This window comes from Penicillium robsamsonii (assembly GCF_028829455.1).
Source record: "Penicillium robsamsonii strain IBT 29466 chromosome Unknown utg000003l_segment0_segment0, whole genome shotgun sequence".
NCBI classification, from domain to species: domain Eukaryota; kingdom Fungi; phylum Ascomycota; class Eurotiomycetes; order Eurotiales; family Aspergillaceae; genus Penicillium; species Penicillium robsamsonii.
Genome location: NW_026643221.1, coordinates 5,534,334 through 5,555,749, shown reverse-complemented (window position 1 = coordinate 5,555,749; position 21,416 = coordinate 5,534,334). Strand labels below are relative to the sequence as shown.

The 21,416-nt window shown below is 49.2% G+C and overlaps 7 protein-coding genes across 7 annotated transcripts; 3 read left to right on the top strand and 4 right to left on the bottom strand.

Moving 5' to 3' along the window:
• Positions 1–225: 225 nt before the first annotated feature.
• N7447_006843 (uncharacterized protein) lies at positions 226–2,517 on the bottom strand (the record flags this gene model as incomplete). Its single annotated transcript, XM_057231105.1, has 2 exons — positions 226–2,033; positions 2,124–2,517. 2 exons carry the CDS (start codon positions 2,515–2,517, stop codon positions 226–228), a joined length of 2,202 nt encoding a protein of 733 aa, XP_057086195.1.
• Positions 2,518–4,531: 2,014 nt separating this feature from the next.
• On the top strand, positions 4,532–6,675 carry N7447_006842 (Malic oxidoreductase; the record flags this gene model as incomplete). The annotated part of the gene is made up of 5 exons (XM_057231104.1): positions 4,532–4,617; positions 4,695–4,914; positions 4,992–5,070; positions 5,183–5,531; positions 5,601–6,675. The coding sequence occupies 5 exons, from the start codon at positions 4,532–4,534 to the stop codon at positions 6,673–6,675; spliced, it is 1,809 nt and encodes a 602-aa protein (XP_057086194.1).
• Positions 6,676–7,264: 589 nt separating this feature from the next.
• N7447_006841 (NADH:flavin oxidoreductase/NADH oxidase family protein) lies at positions 7,265–8,987 on the top strand (the record flags this gene model as incomplete). Its single annotated transcript, XM_057231103.1, has 6 exons — positions 7,265–7,333; positions 7,397–7,499; positions 7,708–8,127; positions 8,191–8,210; positions 8,291–8,869; positions 8,922–8,987. The coding sequence occupies 6 exons, from the start codon at positions 7,265–7,267 to the stop codon at positions 8,985–8,987; spliced, it is 1,257 nt and encodes a 418-aa protein (XP_057086193.1).
• A 307-nt stretch (positions 8,988–9,294) lies between these two features.
• N7447_006840 (basic helix-loop-helix domain-containing protein) lies at positions 9,295–10,023 on the bottom strand (the record flags this gene model as incomplete). The annotated part of the gene is made up of 1 exon (XM_057231102.1): positions 9,295–10,023. One exon carries the CDS (start codon positions 10,021–10,023, stop codon positions 9,295–9,297), a length of 729 nt encoding a protein of 242 aa, XP_057086192.1.
• An 802-nt stretch (positions 10,024–10,825) lies between these two features.
• Positions 10,826–13,546, top strand: N7447_006839 (uncharacterized protein; the record flags this gene model as incomplete). The annotated part of the gene is made up of 5 exons (XM_057231101.1): positions 10,826–12,207; positions 12,267–12,686; positions 12,729–12,979; positions 13,031–13,231; positions 13,284–13,546. The coding sequence occupies 5 exons, from the start codon at positions 10,826–10,828 to the stop codon at positions 13,544–13,546; spliced, it is 2,517 nt and encodes an 838-aa protein (XP_057086191.1).
• Positions 13,547–13,949: 403 nt separating this feature from the next.
• Positions 13,950–16,288, bottom strand: N7447_006838 (putative C6 transcription factor; the record flags this gene model as incomplete). The annotated part of the gene is made up of 4 exons (XM_057231100.1): positions 13,950–15,233; positions 15,283–15,964; positions 16,015–16,109; positions 16,169–16,288. The coding sequence occupies 4 exons, from the start codon at positions 16,286–16,288 to the stop codon at positions 13,950–13,952; spliced, it is 2,181 nt and encodes a 726-aa protein (XP_057086190.1).
• A 512-nt stretch (positions 16,289–16,800) lies between these two features.
• On the bottom strand, positions 16,801–18,674 carry N7447_006837 (putative MFS transporter; the record flags this gene model as incomplete). The annotated part of the gene is made up of 3 exons (XM_057231099.1): positions 16,801–17,473; positions 17,537–17,792; positions 17,846–18,674. 3 exons carry the CDS (start codon positions 18,672–18,674, stop codon positions 16,801–16,803), a joined length of 1,758 nt encoding a protein of 585 aa, XP_057086189.1.
• Between the last annotated feature and the right edge of the window lie 2,742 nt (positions 18,675–21,416).

Sequence of the window (21,416 nt, the reverse complement as noted above, 5' to 3'; positions counted from 1 at the left end):
ATCCCATGTGTTATACCACCTCTACAGCGTTATTAGGCTTTATTATGGCTTTTAGTCTAGTATATCATTCTCAAAAAAACAGTAAGAGGTGAGAATTAAACCGGAAAAGGAAAGCCATCGAGTACAGGCTGACATCCGCTGGTATGTTGAGATTCATCATAAAATCATGAATACACTGCTAGCTAAGTAGAATAACTCCCCAAACTCCTAAATCAGATAATGCAATCAGCTTCGTCCAGCAACATTAAAGATATCATTATGCCACGTATGACCAAGGCCACGCGTCTCATCTCCATCCTCAATAGCCTCCTGCGCGCGTGTGGCCTCCTCATGCCAGGTCTTGACAATACTGCCGGGAGCATAAACACCCTTAAAGACACCCTGATCCAGCGGCTCAAGACCAATCCTAGTCTCTACATCCGAGTCAGCGGGTTTAAGGCGCGCAAGGACAGCCCGCACAAAAGTCGCCAGGTCCTGCGGGTTAGCGATGCGTGCAGCACGCAGCCGCTCTCGTGCAAAGACTAGCTCCCGATTCAGCGCGAACGTTGCTGCAACAATCTCCTCTGCAATCTTCTTCTCCAGTACGCGCCGCACGAGATGTTTCAGGAATGGCTTGGTCAGCCATAGGAGGAATCTCCACTTGCTGCGCATGACTGTGTAGTCGAGCTTGTGGATGCAGACGCGGACACCGCGCAAAGAGAATATCTGCTCCAGGCTGCCGCGGCCGACTTCGATGTCTAGGGAGATGTCGATGCCGCGTCGGTCTAGGTAGAAGCTTGCTATGCCTTCGTCCTTCAGGTGGAAGAAGCCCGTGTGGGTGCGGAACCAGTAGCCGAAGTCTTCGGCGCTGATGTTTAGTCCTTGGACGGTGACTGTGAAGGCTGTTTTCATGAGTGTTTCTGTGCGTTTCGAGTGGGTTTTTACCACGTCGATGTCATTGCGTGTGAGGAGATGCATGCGGTAGGGGAGGAAGGAGGAGAAGTTTACTGTGTGTCCGGGTTCAAGGATTAGATTCTCGAGGAGAAGGTCCATTTCTGGAGCAGAGATCTCCAGGCGGGGGAATGGGATGTATTGGATTGTTCGGAGGAGTACTGGGAGGAAGACGTTCACCAAGTCTGCTGGGAGGTCGGCCTTCTTGTCGTTGTAGGCACCCCAAGCACCCTGGTAGACCTTCTTAGTGGCATTGATTAACTTGCAGACGGCTGGGTCTTCCGGCACAGTTCTAAGTGTGAGTTTGGTCTGTGCTAGGAAATCGTCCATGTCCTTTCGTAGGCTCGTCCCCGAGCCTACTTTGTCAGAGTGTTGTTTGAGTTCATCGAGCTTCTGGGGTGCCGAGTCGAAGAACTCGGGGTTGGTGAGCATGTCCTGTAACGACGTTCCGACCTCTCCGAGCAGATCGTCAAACTCAGGATCTTTGTTTGCATGGCGCAAGACATTGTGGAACTTCTCCTGAAGCCGATCCCACTCTTCTGCGCTACCGAATGACCGCAAGAGGTCCCAGATTTTGTCGACCGCCCGCTTAAGGTCAGCATTGACTTCCATGTCTTCTTGAGCAACCGAGGCAGCATTCTCCGCTACATCGGCGTAGATCTTCGCATAGCGCGCTACCAATTGAGCAAGTGTCGCCACCGAGTCAGAGTAGTCCGTCCTCTCCCGAAGCCGTTGAACTGCCTGCTTCAACCGGAAGAGCAATGTGTCCCTCTGTCGGCCTGAGAGATGCTCCTTGGCGCTCTGCACAGCATCGTGGCTCGTCTGAGCGATCCCTTCGCCGGCCACACCCGCGACATGTGCAACTTCCCCCTTCACCTCGGCCTTCGATAGCTCATGGCCCTCATCGGTACCAGCGCCCTGTAGCGCCTGCTCTTCTTCCTCGGTCGGTTTAACTTGTTCCGCGACTTTCTTGGAAGATTCGGCGAGGGATTCAGTGGTATCGGCGAAGATCTGGCGGCCGACGGTAACGATTTCATCGACGAAAAGACGGAAATCGGCATTAGTCAGAAGCAGACCACCGACCGTGCGGAAACTGTCATATGCTACGCGCAGGGATTAGCGAACGATCATCTTGTGATTTGCATGTGCCAAGCAGAGAAGGTGGGCAGTTGCAGAGGGGAAACGCGACCCACCGGCTTTAGTATCTGCCCGCGCCTTCACGTGGGCGGCCTGTCTTGAAACGCTCTCGGTGTCCACCTCGACGCGCGAACGGGCCAGGCGCCACAGAAACTCCTGGAGCTGGTCTTGGCCATTCTTCTGCTGCAGAAATTCGATGAAGACCTGGATCCACAGTCGACTATCCCGCACTATCTGGCGACCGACGCTGCCGATATCCTGATTACGTAGGTTGAGAACATCGGAGGCAAGAAGAGTACGGAGGTTGGCGATGGTTTGTTCGGTTGTGGGCATGTATCCCTCGGAGATGGCGCGGACCATCTGGTAGCTATGTAGCTTTTGATGGAGCCGTCGCTGACGGGAGGTGTCATCCTCATAGCGAGGCAGGAGCGGTTCAGTCTCGGAAGGCATATTGACTAGGCCCTGGACTGTATGGGATGATGGTTGAAGATGAAGCTAAAGGTTCTATGATATGTGAGAAGTCGGGGCCTGGGAACCTGTTTTAGGCACATGACGACACATCACTTGTACAGTGCAACATAAATGTTTGAGCTATGTTTGCTATTTAAGAAAATTAAAACCTAGAGCCATTCTTGAATCTCTCAAATAAAAAACCAAGAGACCTGAAGCTTTAAAGTAGAAATAAATAAAGCTGTTATGTAAAAAATTAGATCCTCAGGGACGCGATCTGGGGAAAGCTATTTAGCCGGGCCATTCGCCTCTTATGCAATCAACGATGGCAGCTCCAATCAGATCGGGCTTTCGATGTTTACTTTGCTCGATTTCTCCATTCTATAAAAGTAATTACAGGGAAATCGTGATCTGCAGTAGAAAGGAGACAAAATAAAAAGCAAAATAAAAATGTACATATATGCCTCATGTAATTTGAGAATTGACATATCCAATGTGCGCGTACGCATGAATGTCCGCATTCTACGGAGTACACGCGGGAAATGGCCAAGCCCTTCCAAGCCTGTCCCAACGTTGGGAACTGCAGGTGGGAAATATCCTGACGAGTTCGGAGATATTCAAAATATGTACGCAGTAGAGCAGAGCATAGGAATTGAATTATTAATAGAAGCCTTACGCCTTACACAGAGGTTGGACAAGGGGCCAATGATCAAAATCCCTAGATTCCGAACCCGAATTGTTTCGAAGCTCAGTGGATATTGGTTCCAGACCTGACAATTGAAAGAATTGAAGACAAAAAAATACCGCAACCGTGCTGGAGAACATAGGTAATCAAAAATCCCCCGGTTCTGTCGGCGACCGAGAGCCATTCACAAGGCCGAATATCATCGCCAACCCGGCGGACTCGAAACAATGGCCTAAAAATCTCACCGGGGAGCTTCCGCTCGGCGCTGATATCATTTTCCTATCTATAGTACTTCATATACTCTGTAGCTATTGTAGCAACATATGATATTCTACGGCAGTTCGGCAGTTTCGGTGATCCCCGATTTAGAACATGCACTTCCAAACTCATTCCAGAAGCCTTTTGAAGGAGCTCAAGTGCGAATTAAAAAAAAATGTAAAAAAATGCAATCAAAAATAAAAAAGGAAATAAAAAAGAAACAAAAAACCGAAACTCCGAATAGACATTAATTAGGGTATAGCTCGACTCCACCTCGGCACTATCTGCGGCTCTGGGAGCTCGTAGCTGTGGATTTGGGTGGAGCTAGGAAAGTAAAGAGGACTAGTGGACAGTTGATGGCGTTTTCCTCCCCGGCTTTTATAGCCAATCAGGTTACAGTATTTCATTATTCACAATTCTACTTGGTAGTTGTCATCACCAGGTCGAAGTCTACCGTGTAAATTGGAGATCTCCAACTCCGATACTCCAATTTCCAACATCTCACATCTTCAATATTCCAGTCGGGGGTGTACAGAGATGTATGCTCCCTGCGTAATGCTGGAATGAGGATTTAAATCCCGCAATTATATGTCTCATTCGGGACACCCTTTCAATATTCTATCTTTGATTTGACTGTATCTCCGCATTTGTCGGAGTCGGCGCCTCCCCGTCTCCACACGTTAATACCTGGATCTGCTTCCCGAACAAAAAAAAAAAGAAAAAGAAAAAAAAAAAGCTTTTGGAGGGATCCAGATTCCAGAAGGGCTTTCATGCGCAACGGTTCGCTGTCAACACCGAAAATTGAATCCACATGGGTCGTGACCCTCTCGAGAGTCCGACTCTTCCCGACTCCAAATCATGACTCTTTTTCACTATACCGTGTCGCATCGACACACGTCCCGGTTAATTATCTGGTCAACTCCTGTCGGAATGTCTTTGAGCGCACGAACGTCCCAGGGGCAATTTAATATGTTGTCGCGTGTACATAAAAACAGACTCGCATCTGCTCCCAGATCCCTTTTTTCTTTCTACCATTCTACCTTTACCCCGAACTCCAAGACTTCTATCACAATGGCTCGATACCCTTCACTACCTACTCAACAAAGCCGGCCGGTGCACGCCACCCCGGCTCCCCATGTGAACCACGCCTCTCCTGCGTAAGTCAAACCAGAGAGCCCACCAAGCTCACCAAGCTTAGGCTTGCAATGGAGAGGAGGAACTAATTATCTCTTAGTGACGCCAACTATGACACCGCCAACCCTGCATACATTCGCAAGTACTTGCGCACCTATGGCCTCACTCCTCCTCGCTCCGAGGGCTACGAGACACAAAAGACCCGATGCCTGGCGCAGCTCGGTTTGAAAAACACCCCCATCGATAAATTCCTATACCTCAGCACTCTGCGCAAGAACAATGTGCACCTGTTCTACCGTCTGGTGACAGACCACCTCAGGGTACGTTGAGCTCCGAGACATGTGATTGGACCGGGAAATCTTGGGGAGACGAAAATTAACCATAATAATCCCTGCAGGAAATGACCCCCCTGATCTATACCCCAGTGGTGGGTGAGGCATGCCAAAGGTGGTCCGAGATCTACCAACAGCCTGAAGGTATGTACCAATGACTGGGATAATTTTCTCCGCAGCGAATTGCCCACTTTCTCCGCAATTGGCATATTCTCCGCACACGAATTAGAACCGGAGACGCTAACGCTCGCTTTAGGTATGTACCTTAGCTGGGAAGATCGCGGAAATCTCGCTTCGGTCATCTCCAATTGGCCCGAGCAAAATGTCGAGATCACATGTATCACCGATGGCTCCCGCATCCTCGGGCTGGGTGATCTGGGCATCAACGGTATGGGTATCCCCATCGGCAAATTGGCGCTTTACACCGCCTGTGCAGGTATCCGTCCCGAGGCCACCCTGCCTCTGACTCTCGATCTCGGTACTGGTAACAAGGCCCTCCGGGAGGACCCGCTGTACATGGGTAGCCGCCGCGAGAAGGTCTCCGCCGAGGAGGAGCGGGAGTTCTTGGACGAGCTGATGGGTGCTCTTACCGAGCGCTGGCCTGGGTAAGTGACTCATTCTCACATGCTTTTCGGATCCCTCTATTGCAACCGTGACTAACAAAGCTTCTTTAGTATTGTCATCCAATTCGAGGATTTCAAGAACCCCTTCCCCGCTCTTGAGCGGTACCGGGATCACTATACCTGCTTCAATGATGACATCCAGGGCACTGGCGCTGTCATCCTTGGCGGTGTCATCAACGCTGTCAAGCGCTCCGGTCTGCCCTGCAAGGACCACCGTGCGGTGTTCTTCGGCGCCGGTAGCGCCGGTGTCGGCGTCGCCCGCCAGATTGTCGAGTTCTTCATGCGCGAGGGCATGACTGAGGATGAGGCCCGCAACTGCTTCTACCTCGTCGACACCAAGGGCCTGGTCACCGCTGACCGCGGCGACAAGCTCGCCGACCACAAGGTCTACTTCGCCCGCCGTGACAACAACGCCGAGCAGTACAAGACTCTCGAAGAGGTCGTTGACTACGTCAAGCCCTCCATCTTGATGGGTCTCTCCACCATGGGCGGCGTCTTCACCCCGGAGATCCTGCGCAAGATGGCTGACTGGAACACCGCCCCTCTCATCTTCCCCCTCTCCAACCCCTCCTCCAAGTCCGAGTGTGACTTTGAGACCGCCGTCACCCACACCGACGGCCGCTGTCTCTTCGCCTCCGGCTCTCCCTTCCCCAACTTCACTTTCACCAACTCCGCCGGCGAGACCCGGACCTACTACCCTGGCCAAGGCAACAACATGTACGTGTTCCCCGGTATTGGCCTCGGCAGCATCCTGTCCAAGGCCGTCCGCATCACAGACAGCATGATTTACGCCTCCGCCGATGCCCTCTCCACTGCCCTCACCGGCGAGGAGCTCGAGCGTGGTCTGCTTTACCCCGACATCACCCGCATCCGTGAGGTCAGCATCGTCGTCACCCGCAAGGTGATGCGCGCTGCCCAGGAGGACAAGGTGGACCGCGAGATTGCCCTCCGCTCTATGAGCGACATCGAGCTGGACAACTGGATCAAGTCCCGCATGTATGACCCTCACACCGAGGTCCGTGCTCTGGAGCGCGAGGTCGGTCACCTCCTCTCTAGTCTGGGAACAATCTCGCCTCCTATCACAGCGAATGGTTCCCCGACTGAGGAGAAGAATGCCAAGCTGTAAGATTTGATATTTTTTTCTTTCTTTTTGGCTTGGTTGTGCATACTGCATTTCGCAGGAAAAAAAAGCATTTGTTCTAATCTGTCAGCGCTTAGGATGTCTGCGTGATGGATTCGCATGTCACTTTTTTGACTTTTCATATTTCCTCCCCCCTTTGGTTTCAAGCGCACTTTTTTTTTTTTTTTCTCTGCCTATTTTCGGGTTGGACACGAACTTCTTTTTCCCTGATTGAATACCCACTTATTTTTGGTTTTTTTGGCTCGCATTTTGGTTGCATATTGGGGATAGTTAGCATTTAGCTGTTGCCATATGAATGAACAAAATTAATTTCTATACATCCTACATATTACCTTGGCAAATTTACCAACTGTCCATTTTCAGTCCTCGCATCTTCGGTTGATTCAAAAAACCCCTACCGGATGAACATAACTTCCCGTCCTCGGGAGACTCCACACCCGACGGGGAGACAATCTCTCCGCGAGACCAGTCGGGGGCCTAAATTTCTGTTGGATTTGAATATATATGCCACTTGCATTAGACCATATCCTTTATACTGTATATATTGATCGCATACGAAATCTGCACGTACGCCATGCCATCTCCCCTCGCAGACCCCGTCAAGCTCCCATGTGGACTGGTTTTGCCGAATCGGCTGAGCAAGGTACAAATCCCATACATTGTTCATATCTAATGGCTATACACAAATGAAACTAACCCCTCTCAGGCCGCAATGGCTGAGATGATTGCCAAAACTAACCAGCCGACAAACACCCTAGCTGATGCCTATGAGCAATGGTCCGACGGTGGATGGGGTAGTATTCTTACAGGTAAGGTCTAATAATGCCATGTCGAGGTTGAGATTCTATGGCAAATGCGACAACGTTAAGCCCCAGTTTTGAGTCTAAGCCTTCCCAGATATACCCCAAATGGCCCCTAACTTCTCAAACATATGCAACCCTTAAAGCCCCAGCTATGACCCTAATTCCACCCTACACTATCAAAATTCATTCCCAACAACAACCTAACACCCGCTAGGAAACGTCCAAGTCGATGTAAACCACATGGGCAGCCCCTTCGACCCAGCCCTACACAACGAATACAAAGACAGCGAAACCAACAGTGCCCTAGTCGCGCAATGGAAGCAATACGCCGACGCCTGCCAAAAGCACGGCACCCCAGCCATCGCCCAGATCTGCCACCCAGGCCGACAGTCCTTCCGCGTTGCAGGCTACCGCGGCATGTTCGCGCAGACCCTCGCGCCCAGCGCCGTACCCATGAAGGTTGGAGATGGTTATCTCAAGAGCCTGATTGCGTGCCTGGTTTGGTCCAAGCCCAAGGAGATGACCACTCAGGATATTGAGAGGGTTATTAGTCAATTCGTTGATACCGCGAGGCTTATGGCAGATGCTGGGTTTTCGGGTATTGAGCTACACGGCGCGCATGGGTATTTAGTCGGTGTGTTTTCTTTTCCCTTTTGCATGGCTCGATAACATTTGTGCTGATGGTTCCTTTGTTTAGATCAATTCCTCAACGGCAAGGTATGAGATCCTTGGCTCTCTTATAACTCCAGCCCAAACTACCAACGCCATTATCAACACACCTACTAACTCTAACTCAGACAAACCTCCGCACAGACGCATACGGCGGCACTCCCGAAAAACGGGCCCGCTTCATCCTAGAGATCCTCTCCCAAACGCGCAAAGTCGTACCAGCAGCCTTCGCAATCGGCATCAAGCTAAACTCCGCTGACCACAGCTCAGCAACCTTCGAAGAAACAATGACACAAATTGCACTCCTAGCCGAAGCCGGCATCGACTTCATGGAAATCTCAGGCGGCAGCTACGAAGATCCGAAAATGATGGGCCACGGCGCTGCAGCACCGGTATCCTCACGCACCGCAGCGCGCGAGGCCTTCTTCCTCGAGTTCTCGAAGGAGGTGCGACAGCGCCATCCTGAACTCGTTCTCATGTTGACTGGTGGATTCCGCACGCGTGCTGGCGCCGAGGCTGCTATAAGAGATAATGCTTGTGATCTTGTTGGTATTGGACGGCCTGCGGCTATTAATCCGAAGTTCCCGCAGTTGTTGCTTGATGAGAGTGTTGGTGATGATGAGGCCCAGCTGCCGTTGAATAAGGCGCCTGTTCCGTGGTATACGCGCTTCTTGCCGTTACATCTTGTTGGGGCTGGGGCTGAGAGTGTAGGTTTTTTTTCCCTATGTGGTTTGAGAGGCTTGCTGACTGGTTTGGTAGATGTACTATGCTATGCAGATTCAGAAATTGGGAAAGGGGATTGCGGCCGTTGCGCCTCCTTGGTAGATTAAGGTGCTTGGTTTGTATTAATACTTGCCTTATTTTGATTTGGTGTGATGATTCTTTGGATCTAGAATGGAAGTATCTGTATTGTGTGAGGCAAAGCTAGAGGTGTAAGCGTTTGATGTATAGCCTTGAATGTAATGTTATTAGAAGCAGACAAGACCCAAATCCCTTTTGCACTTGCTTTTTGTCCTACACTTATACCTTGAACGACAGGCCATCTTATTGTTACATGCGACCGTGACACGTTATAAAATCAATGCTAGAACCAGTGGCCCCCGTTTTCTTCATCCAACTGACTCAACTTTTCCTATTCCCTTAACCGCCTCAGTTGTTCATGTAGGGCATCGTTGCCCTGGACCAAACTTTGAATCCACAGTGCAGTCTCCTCGAGAATATATTTCCTTGTGTATGACTGTTCCTTAAGCTCTGGCACAATGCGGGAGAGTTCTTTATATTTGTTTCCAACAAACTCTCTTCTCTTCTTTTCCGATCGGCAGTGGCACAATTTTTGTCCTGGCCATTGTACACATTTTCTCTTTTTGTGCCCAGGCTGAGTCCTGTATTTGATGCAGCTTGGCCGTTGTGAGCATTTGTTATCATCTGGAGAGAGCATTTGGCCTCGGCTCGATGAGGATGAAGATGAAGATGGCGAGGATGGCGTTTCGGAGAGTCTTTCATTTTGTGGGACCATTGAGGGCTGGAACATGGGAAGTGTGAATCCATTCAGTTGTGATGCATCCAGTATAGGCTTCTGAGGCGGCTCGTCTGTGATTTGGGGGACATCGAGTCCCATGTTCATGCTGGTACAGAAACTGGCCATGTTCCGCATTAGATTCTGCACCACCCGCTCCTCTGTCCAGGTGCCGATGGGACTAGAGTAGCCGTGATAGCAGAATCTGGGATCTGAACCCCATTGGAGACCTTCTTCGGTGGGCCATTGTTCCCGGGAGATTGATTGAGGTTTTTCGGCTTGCCAGGGACAGTAATGTGAAGGGGTACTACGGCCCGTTTGAAGCGTCTGATTGTCGTACTCCATTTCGGGTTGTGGAAGATATCAATGGATGTGAGGCTGCTTTCTTTGACTAAAAGGTATTCAGGTAGTCCAGGTACCAGGTGATATCCGGCTGAAATTGTACTTTGGGGTTTAGATGTTGCCCGATTGGTGAGTTTGGCTTTGATGTTCTGATATTGGGCTTGTGGAAAGACACAACGATAACAGCACTTGATTTTGGATTTTGGACTTGGATAAAGGGGAGGGCCAGCTTTATCCTACAAACTGAAGCCAACCTTGCAGGGTTCCCTACGTCAATTCCGGAATGCACCCGGTCTTTGCGGATCCGCAGCTGCATCCGCACCACATCCGCACCCTCAAAATATAGATCTACAACCCATTTAATTCAATGCACATAGAGTAAAAAATAGAACTTTGGTACTTAGTACACCCCTACACCGCAATAATCACCTCCCCCAGCCTATGGTGCCAACCGGTCAAAGCATTTCTCTCCTGATGCCCCCTGTAGAAACATACCCGGTGCATCCCGGGGCTCCACGTATGATGTCGCTCCAATAATTCAGACCAACGAGCCTAATTATAGCAGGGTTCATTGGCCTTGATCTCGAGACAAGAAAGGAACACACTTCTCCCTTTCTCTATTTTATTTGGAGCTAATTTCGCCGGTTTGTATTGACACGTGATTGTCCGGGTACATTCCGGACACAGTCCCGGGTTTGTTCCACTTCGTTTGCCCCTGCCTTTTATTGCGGCCACCATCCGGATCACCAATCAAATAGTACCATACTGTGGGTTTACCCTGGCCTATAGGACTAAGGCCAAACAAATGCCTCCTAAAGGTGGAATTACCAAAGAGCCACGCCGTCGCAAGATTGCCTTGGCCTGCGAATCATGTCGAGAAAAGAAGGTCAGGTGCGATGGTATAAAGCCAATTTGTGGCCCATGCGCTCGACGCTCGTATACCGTTGACCAATGTGTATACAAGCTGGATAATGTGAGGTCTGCCAGTAACGATGAATACCTGAAAACTCTCCATAACCGTATTCGAGAGCTTGAAGAGATATGTGCGAAAGGCGGAGTTGCTGTGCCGCCTGGGCCATCACAACATGGAGACTACAGGGCATCTGAAAGTCAAAGTCAAATAGGTGAAGGTATGGATCTGGATCATCTGGACGCAGAACACAGGACATCTGTTGCTGCAGAAGGACTGCTAGGGCTGGGTTCCACCCCTGTGCCATCTGGACCAAGTCCCCTTTCTTCCACACCTGCTTTCCAACCGCCAGGATTGCCGCAGAGGAATCGACCGGAAGCTGAGCGCTATAGGTCTCCACATGCAGCACATCTATCTCCTGGATCTTCCCACCCACGAGCAAGCAGTATATATCCTTCGCCATCTCTCAACTCCCACGGCAATGTCACGGCCATGGGTGCAATATCTGTTGCAGAAGACGGCCCAAGCACAAACTCTCCACAGGAGCAGCAATACTATGGGAACTCTTCGGTGGCCTCTTTCATGCGTCTTGCAGGGGAGTCGATACCTTTGCAGTCGTATATGTCGGCTTTGCGAGATAGCAAGAATGAGCCAAGATCACAGGGCCCTGATACGGGGATCTGGCGGGATTTAGGCCATCCAACTGTAGATCTTCGGTTCGACGACTTCTCCTTGCCCCCTCGATCTCTGGCAGACCATCTTCTTGAGTGTTACTGGGACAGAGTACACTGTCTATTCCCATTTTTCCATCGCCCCAGTTTTGAGCAAGCGTATGAAAACCTCTGGGGCTCGGACAAGGCATCCAAGCCCGAGTTGCCACAGCTCAATATCGGACTCGGGGGCGCATTTGATTGCGGTCCTAATTCCATTGTCTTCCATTGCGCACTCAATTCTGTCTTTGCACTTGGCTGTCATTTCTCTGATATTCCGCCTGCCGACCGGGAGGCCGCGGTTTATTCTTTTTTCCTTCGGGCAAAGCGATTTGTGAATCTTGACCTCCTGGACATAGGCACTATCGGCGTGGTTCAAACACTTTTGATTGTTTCACTTCTTCTTCAAAGCACCCCTTATCCGATTCGGTGCTGGAATGCAATTGGACTGGCGTGTCGAGCTGGCCAAGGACTGGGGTTACACGAGACAACCACACATGCCTCGAACAAACCCCTGGAGACAGAAATACGACGGCGTACCTGGCACAGCTGCGTCATTATGGATATGTTGGTGCAATCGCTCTTCTAACTTCTTTTCGGAAGACACAGCTAACCAACGAAAATAGGGTTGTGAGCATGACACATGGAAGACCCAGCATGACCTCGCATCTCTCACCGTTGCCTCTGCCTGTAATGGGAACGGATTCCCAAGAATCTGATCCTTGTGAGCTTAGTGGGCAATCCTGTGATCATAAGCTGGGATATATGACGTTCTACGTTTCATCCATTGAATTATACAAGATTCTCGAGTCCGTTCTGTCCGAGGTCTATAACGCTTGGCAGAGTCGATCGAATAAATCTCGCACCAATGCGCTGCAAACCTCCAAGCTTTGTAGTTTGGATGTGTTGATGGAACTCGACGATAAACTGGCTGCCTATGAGACTAACGTGCCCCAGCCCCTGAATTGGACAAATGAGGTATCACTGCATCACTCAAGCGGCAATTCGTCAACCTTCAAGCGTCAGCAGAATGTGTTACGTGCAAGGTAGCTTCTCTCTTGGGTCTTTGAGTTACAATTTCTAATCAGAAGGGGGAAACATAGATTCATCCACCTTCGCCTTTTGTTATATCGCCCCATGTTTACTCAACTTTGCTCCGATGAGCGAGTAGGGCCATCGCGCCGCTCTGATACACAACCCAGCGAGAAAAACATAATCTACTCCTCGGTCTACTCAAAATGTGCCGCCTCTTGCGTCATAGCAGCCATAGACCTGGTCTCACTTGTTCATGAGACATATCGAACAAGTCTAACTGATGCGTGGTGGTACAATGGATTCTGTTCGTGTTAATTCCACTCGTCATTGATGCTCGTCAACTAACATGTACTAGACACATCGACTGCAGGGTTCATTCTGATAATGTCATGCTCGTGCCATTCTATCCGAGAGCAGGTTGATTCACAGATAGTGGATGAGAGTTGGCGCAAGTGCGAAGAGATCTTAGCTTTTATGGCTATGTTCAGTCTCTCTGCCCGCAACTCGTTACAGTTCTTGCAAGTGACTCACCAACATATTATGCAAAACTACTCAGGTTGGTTGTTTGGTAATGGGACCTCACTCGGTATAGGCTGATTCTCGTATAGCTACTTGTCGGCCTGGTGATTCCTCGTTGGTTCCTCCTCAGCTGTACCAAAGGGGCAATCAACAACCGACCGGACCCGATTTGTCGTCGCAGCCTACTGAGCCGATATTAGACGAACACAACATCCGTCACGAAACCAATAACGTGGATATCAATCCTTTCACAACGTGGGATGAGATGAGCATGGGACAAGAAGAATTTGGATTCCTTGGTAGATTTGATTTTCCTGATCTTGCAAGCTGGTTCACGGATATACCCCCTTGACATATCATAAACGTGAAATCCTGTCTAAAAATTTGTAACATGGGGCCATCGTACTACGCTGATCCCAGTCGACTACTTCGCATCGCCAGACCTAACATTGAACAAGTCAACGCAACGCCGAGCAAGCGTGACTGGGCTTGGTGAATGTGCTGAATACATCCGAACATACCCTATGATGAAAGCAACGCGGCACAATTGCCTTATCGGGAGGGAAAGGAGAGTGGGATGCTCGCATTTTACCGAGTCTTATAGTTTCCCTTTTCAATGATACCGTGAAACAGCCACGGGAAAGCTCCCATAATGAGTGAATATCAGGAATATGATCTGCCATATTATATCTCATTCAAAGGGTATCGTTTTCCATCTCTCGCATGTATGTACGGCCAACACCCCAAAAAGGACATCACATAGGATCGAAAAGTCTCGTATCATCATGGCTCCAAAATGTCCCAGACAGGTTCTCCAAAGTCCCAAAGTCAGGCACCCACAGAGGATCACTCTCATCCTGATCAATCCACGGCGCCAACTGCAAGGCCATTCTAACCGCATGCTCAGAAGCATCATCCGGACAACCCTGCGGCTGCGGCGTACCACCCGCAGTATCAGGAGCCAGCCCTGTCGGATTGACCTGGGGATACTTATCACCCCCAGAAATGCCGGGAGCAGTAGTAGAATTCCAATTAATGCCATACTGGGCCGCCATCAGCTCTGCCATTCCGGCGTTGCGGGCGGTCTCATTGCCCTGCAGTTTTTCCATGGCGGCGTTGACCAGCAGCTCGAAGGCGTCGCGGTATTTCTTGACCCACGCTGCGCGCTCGCCCATTACAAAGAGGACTGTTGAGCAAGCGCGGATGTCGTTGCTCATGCGGACCGACCAGACTTGGTCTGTTTGTGTCCATAGCGCATAGAGAAGGGTGATTCCAGCCATGAAGACGGTTTGCACGGCTAGGAAGGAGTGGCCGTATTCCAGGGTTTGGTGTAGGCGTTTGTGGGATTGGCATATGTTTCCTGCGGCCAGGATACAGATTTGGTAGTATGGGTCTGTGATTGGGAGGAGGGGGAGGAATGGCTGGATTAATAGTCGGACTGCTCGGTTGAAGTGCAGCATTGGGTAGTCGAGATCTGGGCCGCTGAATCGCAATAGGGCGGATTCCTTCCATTGTTCCAGTTCAAGGTATAGAGGGTCCATTTTTGGTCGGAGAGAAGATAGAGGGCGGTCGGCGCGGTAGATTTTATGTTGGATGCGGGAGTCGATGCGACGGAGTTTGAAGAGATAAATTGCGAATGTCAAGCTTGTGGTTTTGTTTGGATCTAGGGGTGCTGTAAGTAGTGTGGGATCTTCAATGTCATCGTCCACTTCCAGTGGGAGGTCAAGATCAATGTGACGATCGGATATACTGAATGGACGACCTAAAGACATTGATACCACTCGTTCCAAATAGTATACAGTCCAAAATAGTCTTCGTCGCATTTGGGTGGTAAATGGATCCATGTTGCTCTCATTTGCCCTTCGGTGAAGACCTAGATCGATAGCAGTACGCATGGCAAGCCCAATCATGTACCACATGCCATGACTGGATGCAGTTCGAAGATGATACACGACAAGAAGAACCATGGCCTCGATATTGTCAATGGATCGTGCTTCACACATTGTGGGAACATGCTGCAAGGCGGCAGTATAAAATCGCTAAAACCTGTGAGCATTGGCCGATCCAACGTTCGGAGAAGATGATTACCTCGGGGTTCGTGTATGCATACTTCTCACTCAGTCGAAGCATTGTTGCGCCGATTGCATAAACCAGGTTGAGTTTGAAGATAGCAAATCGATCAGACGGAGTAAGGTCCTCGCGTTTGGTCTTCGCCAAGCGCCATCGATCTGCATGGATCAGCCATACTTGCTTCCGATTAAGGAATGGATATCGAGAATGAAGCCGAGTGAAATATGTTTCAAGTATTCTTGCCCCCATCTCATCGGTTGGAGGTTCAACATTCGCCGGCAAGAGATCATCCATCCTCGTTGCCCGGTCTCGAACTTGAGCGACGTTGGGCTGCAACGAGGGCCCATGTACTTGAGCTGCCTTATTCTGGGAATTATTGGCCGTAGTACTGGTTTTCCGCTGCATTCTTGAGATGAATTGGTTCCATACACTCGTTTGGACCATCTCCCCCAGGTCAGCGGCGAGAGAAAGACCAGAGCTGGATCCTACGTATGCAGGGGCCTCGGATGCGCTCAGGGCAAGAAGACCCACGATCTCTCCGACAGGATTATTATCAAACCCAGAGGTAGTTGTGCGCGGTGTTGTGTGGCCACCTTGCGAAGACGCAATATTCGTACCAGCATTCCGGTCTGATGATCGATCAGACTCAACAAGTTTACGCTCAAGGAACATTACACGCTCCTCTAGGCCACGTGTGTAACTAAAATCCAAATTAGCCTTTTCCACCTACTTCATATATTTGGACCTTACTCATTGTGGAGGTCTTTGTCCTCTCGGACGTTCGACTTGTCGCACGGGACCCCTGCCTTCAAGCAGTTGGAACAGCTCGGATGTTCATTGTCGCACTAAAAAAAACTGTGAGTCAATATATTTGCAAATATGCTACTGACTAGATCTAGCTCACCTTCTGCTTCCGTGTCTTGCAGCGAGTGCATGCGGTCCTCCCACGTTTCCGTGGGTTATGATCTCGCGATGCGGGACTTGTCTGCCTCGATGACTCGGGACTCTGCCCGAGCGCATACATATCGAATTTTCTGGAGAATATTAACCTTAATTTGACATATCAAGACGCTGGCGGAGTGCCATTGCAAAGTGAAATTGAAAGAGGTCCGGAGATGAGGTTGGACCGCAATGCCAAGACAAGACATCTACAAACACTAACGCAGCTTGTAGTTTACTACGATAAATATTTAAGTTTTTGGTTTATTGTTTTCTGTATTCGAATATTCGTGATCAAAGAGTTATTTCAAAGGTCTGAGAAATCAGAAGCTGGGGCTAGCGCTCCCTAAAAGCAAAGAGTTTGGAAAGCGATGAACAACTTCTAGTCCATCAGATGGCAATATTGACATACAAGTTTTATCGAGAAGACTCGGTAGCTCGGAAAAATTATAAGTGCCAAGTAGTGTTCATATTAAATTAATCTATCGCAAACTATATTACCCTTTTGGTATCATGCGCCGCCCATACAACAAATGCAAATGCAGATTTAGCCAAGCCAAAAAGTAAAAGGAACATCTCTTCGTCATTTTCAACTCTTTAGATAGCTCGGTGCTGTTGCTGTTCCTTCTCTCCGTGTTCCTCGGTATTGAGTTCCGCCCGAGAAGGTGGCATCCATGACTCGGCGAGTGTCGACACAGAATGACGCTTCTCGGCCTGGTGGTGTGTCTGATGGTCGACAGACTCCTCAGGATATTCAGAAGTAGCCGCCTCGGTATCTCTTTCTTCTTGGGCTTTTCGTTTTTCTTCTTCAATCTCTTCCGGCTCCTTTGGTCGCTCAAGACCTCTGTCACGCACGAATGTACATGCCAGGAAACACACACCGATGAGAGGGACTTGCAAGATAAATACTGCGTGTGAAGCCTTGCTGTAAGAAAGCAGGATTGAAGTCCATTCAGTTGCACTGAGGTTCGCTCTTGAAGGAAGCGAGTACGAAGACTCTGCCAGGTATGCGAACTTGGTGGGTAGATTGGAGCGAAGAGTTGCCTGCAGGATTGCCGCAGAGATGGCGAGGCCACATGAGCCACCAATGCAGCGGAAGAAGTTACGGTTTGCAATTACGACTGCTCTTTGGGACTTGGTGCAATGGGCTTGCAGGGCCACGAGAGTGGGCTGGAATGTGAAGCCAATTCCGGCGCCCATGACTGCCACAATGACTGCAATAGCGGCTGGATGGGTGTGGGTGCCGAATAGTAGCATGAGGCCCGACCCCCTGTGAGAACAATATTATTAGTATGGGATCAAAATAAGAAGGATTGGGCATCGGTCAACATACAAGGTCCACAGGCCAAACCCAATCCAGATGATTTCGCCATAGCGTTTTACTCGGGTGATGTACAGTCCAGATGTGATTGAGAAGGTTGACTGGGCAGCAACCATGGGACATGTCATCGCCGCAGAGGCGATTGGCGACCAGCCACGGGCATTCTGGTAGTATAATGGCAGATAGTAAAGGCTTGCCTGGTAAACGGCGCCATACAGAAAGCTCTGTAAGAAAATTGCAGAGACGACCTTATTCTTGAAGAAAACGACTGTTTCATGTCAACTGAATATCCTTTTACGGCTATGGAGGATCGGAACATACCTGGTAGCATCGGAAGTGTAGCCACTTTCCATTCAATGAGCAAAAATGCAGCGAGTGAACAGCCTCCGATAACGAGCATACTGATTACCATCGGTGAATCCCAGGGGAAATAGGACCCACCTCCCGAGATAGGAATCAAGAGGAAAATGATACCAATGGACGATGCAAGCAGTCCGAGCCAGTCAATGCGGCCAATATTTTCCCGGAAGCTATCCTTGCGCGCATTATTCGGGATGAGGAAGTATCCAACGATTGCAGAGCAAGCAGCCAATGGAGAAATCAGCCAGAAGAAACCGCGCCACGTTGAACGCATGGTAAATGCAGCACCCAGAAACGGTCCAATTATATTACCAAGACCCAGAGATGCACCCAGAATACCTTGGTACTTGCCTCGCTTTTCCAAAGTCACGATATCGGAGACAATAATCATCGTCAAAGAGGTAACACCACCACCACCGACACCAGCCAAGCCTCTGAAAACATAAAACATGGCCGGGTTCTGGGACAAGCCACAGAGCAGGTCTGCAATACACAGCAAGACCAATGCGGAGATGTACATGATTTTCCGGCCAAAGATGTCTGACAATCGGCCATATAGCACCGTGAACATGGTATTTGCAATTAGCGACGAGGTTCCAGCCCAGGAGATAGTATTCTGGGCGCCGAGTTCGCGTGAGATCGTTGGCAGGGTGACACTTATGCCATTCTGATCCACCATGCAAATCAGCAAAGAAATTGCCAGACCTGTGAATACAACCATGAGTTGTGCGAAGGGGAGGATATTTGTTTGGTCGTGAAGGGCCTTTTCGGCCTCCCGTTGTCGATTCATAGCTGTAGGTGTGGTGGCACAAAGCTCGCTCAAACACGGTGGTTTTTCCTAGGGTGTTTGAGATGTTTTGTAAAAGGCCATGTGTGCCTTGTGGCGTAGAAGATCTTGCAACGCACAAAGTATATTAAGGTTGGGAGGAAATGCTTGGCGTGATATTATCCAAAGCACAATTGTATAAAAGGTGGAGGGTCTCGATGCTGTTTTAAGGAACAGTTAATCGTATAGCAAATTTATATAAGAGAAGAGTCATTTGATTGATAAGTAGAGTTTTTCCCTAGCAGGATTTTTTAGTGCTTTCCGATCCATCGGTGACTGAGCGCTGGATGTCGATTGGAGCTTGAACACCGGCAGGTGTCATATCGGATCCAGGTCCGACGCAAGTAGAAACTTGTGTGCTTTAAATTAAGCCCGATATCAGACCGATGGCGATCCAGACACTGTCGGCTCTGTTCCGCATCATCTTTTCGGTGCGGTAACGAAGAGCAGAGTCTGTTGTGGATCCGCGCTGTCGGACAGCCGATCGGACCTCCGCTGGCTGAGTAATGGACCGTGATGCCGAATCAGGCAATTTATACCTTTATCTCCGGATATTTCTCCGAAGTACTCATGTCGCTGTTCTGCAGCTTGATCATTGATTGTGCGGTCGATTTGGCGCATTGGGCTGCTACTATTTGAAGCCATATCTCCTACAGATACATACAACATATGTAGTATTTGGTGTCGTCACACCACCACGCATGCTGAACGCTGTGTGACTCGATAACACGGCCTTTTGACGAAGGCAAGGCTTTGGGTTTTTATGTGGCTTCTATAACTCTATGGCTCCCTTTTTCTATCATCATCACCACAAATTTCTGTAAGTGGTTCAGTTCTCCCAAGGTCACCCTGCCGTTTTTACTGATATATACTTGCATATACACCGGGTTTCAGACCGCGCGAGATGGCTTTCCTTTCGCGATCTCAAGTCTGACAATAACTTCGACCGAGACACCAACAATCATCCAAACATAGTCCGCCTACAGCAACTCTTTGATTACCATGGCTTTCTGCGCCTAGACGGGAAATCCCATATACCCGTTCTAATTGACGATATGAGCATTGGCGTATTGCACAAGTTGTTGACGATGAAGTGCGACGAGGTAATTTTCTTCAGTTACCCAAAAGCAGTCATTTATGGTCATTTGCAAGCTAACCCCAATCAAATCTAGCCAACTATATATTACTTGCGAAAGATCAAAGATACTTTCTACGAAATGGCGGGAGAAAATCATGGTATCATGGCTGCCAATAGTGAAACAACAAAGATCAAATCACGGGCACCGAAGGTTTCCAAGAAAGATCTTGAATTTTTAGAAGAGGGAATGAATAACAAAGATCTATTCCCTGCTATCGTGGCTCCTGAGGATCGTCGAATTTTCCAATCCCCACCTTGGAAACCTTCAGGGCATACTATATCTGGATGTATGTGAAAGTGCCATGCGGCAATCATGTATAAATCTGCCTAATCGGAAAGTCAAGCGAAAGAGAAACAACGAGGAAGAAGACAGCGAGCAGGTAGAAACTTGTACCATTGACGAAATTCTGGGAAGCCAAGCGGGTTTAGAAAATCCTGCTAAAACAGCAGCATTGACTTGTGATTTTGTGTATTCGCGCGTTTATCCTGTTTTATTGATAGCCAGAGAGTTCCATACCATTGAAATCAATCATACTTGAGCCGTGTTGTACAGGCAGATCTCTATCATAGCTCTTAGGCGTTGACAAGTCCCGCAGCACTTGGTTCGGTACTGCAGCACTGTAAACAGTGCAAACACGACTAATGTATTAAGATATCACCTTATGAACCGGCTTACTGAAATTGATATCTACCTCTCCATGTGCATAGAAACTTTACTGTGCTCGGCGAGGTATGATCGTACATTTGTGGCGCTACCCATCTCCTTTTCTTTTGCAATATCATGCCGCCTAGTTGCTTCTCGTGTTTGCAATGGTGTTTCGATGTATATCTGCTTATTCCTTGAGAGACGCCTCCAATCCTAGAGCATTCCTCAAAAAAGTAGTATAGTCCCGAGAATGAAAGTCCATTGGTCCGAGGGAGCTCCACAGCTCGGGTTTTCAACCAAACTGGCTCATCAGGCGGAAGTAAAACGAGCGAGAGATCTCTTGTTAATGGCTTCATTCGCGAAGTGGGCAACATCAACAACCCTGCAGCAAAGACGTTGACAAGCAGGCTCGGGCGCATTGTCTCCTTTCGACCTCCAGTCCGACAAAGTCCATGACACAATCGAGTCATTGGAGAGGGTAGTGATCTTCGCTCTGGCAGAAGGACGCAGTTCGGCTCAGGTGAGGGGTTGCGCAAGGTCATCCAAATCCGCAGGGAAGAAACTTGTTTTGCGGAACAACGCACTTGGTCAAATGCAAGGGTATAATAATATTTAGTAGATGGGTTGATAGTCTCAAAACTAAACAGAGAGGAATGGAATTTCCAATCCCGTCAACAAAAGTGGTATCAAAACAGGATTAACCAGCGTAGCTCGTCGACTTCATAACAATATTAGTCCTGGTAATTTCCAGTCCCAGGTCATCTCGGATGACACTTCCCCTACATAATATGAACCTATATAGAGATCTCACGGTCAAAATCAAAACAGAGATCCCAGCAACGACACATAGGACTAGCCCCTTCAGACTATAGTCAGATGCTACCATCATGTTCTGGATTGGGTATTCAGGATTCTAATCTTG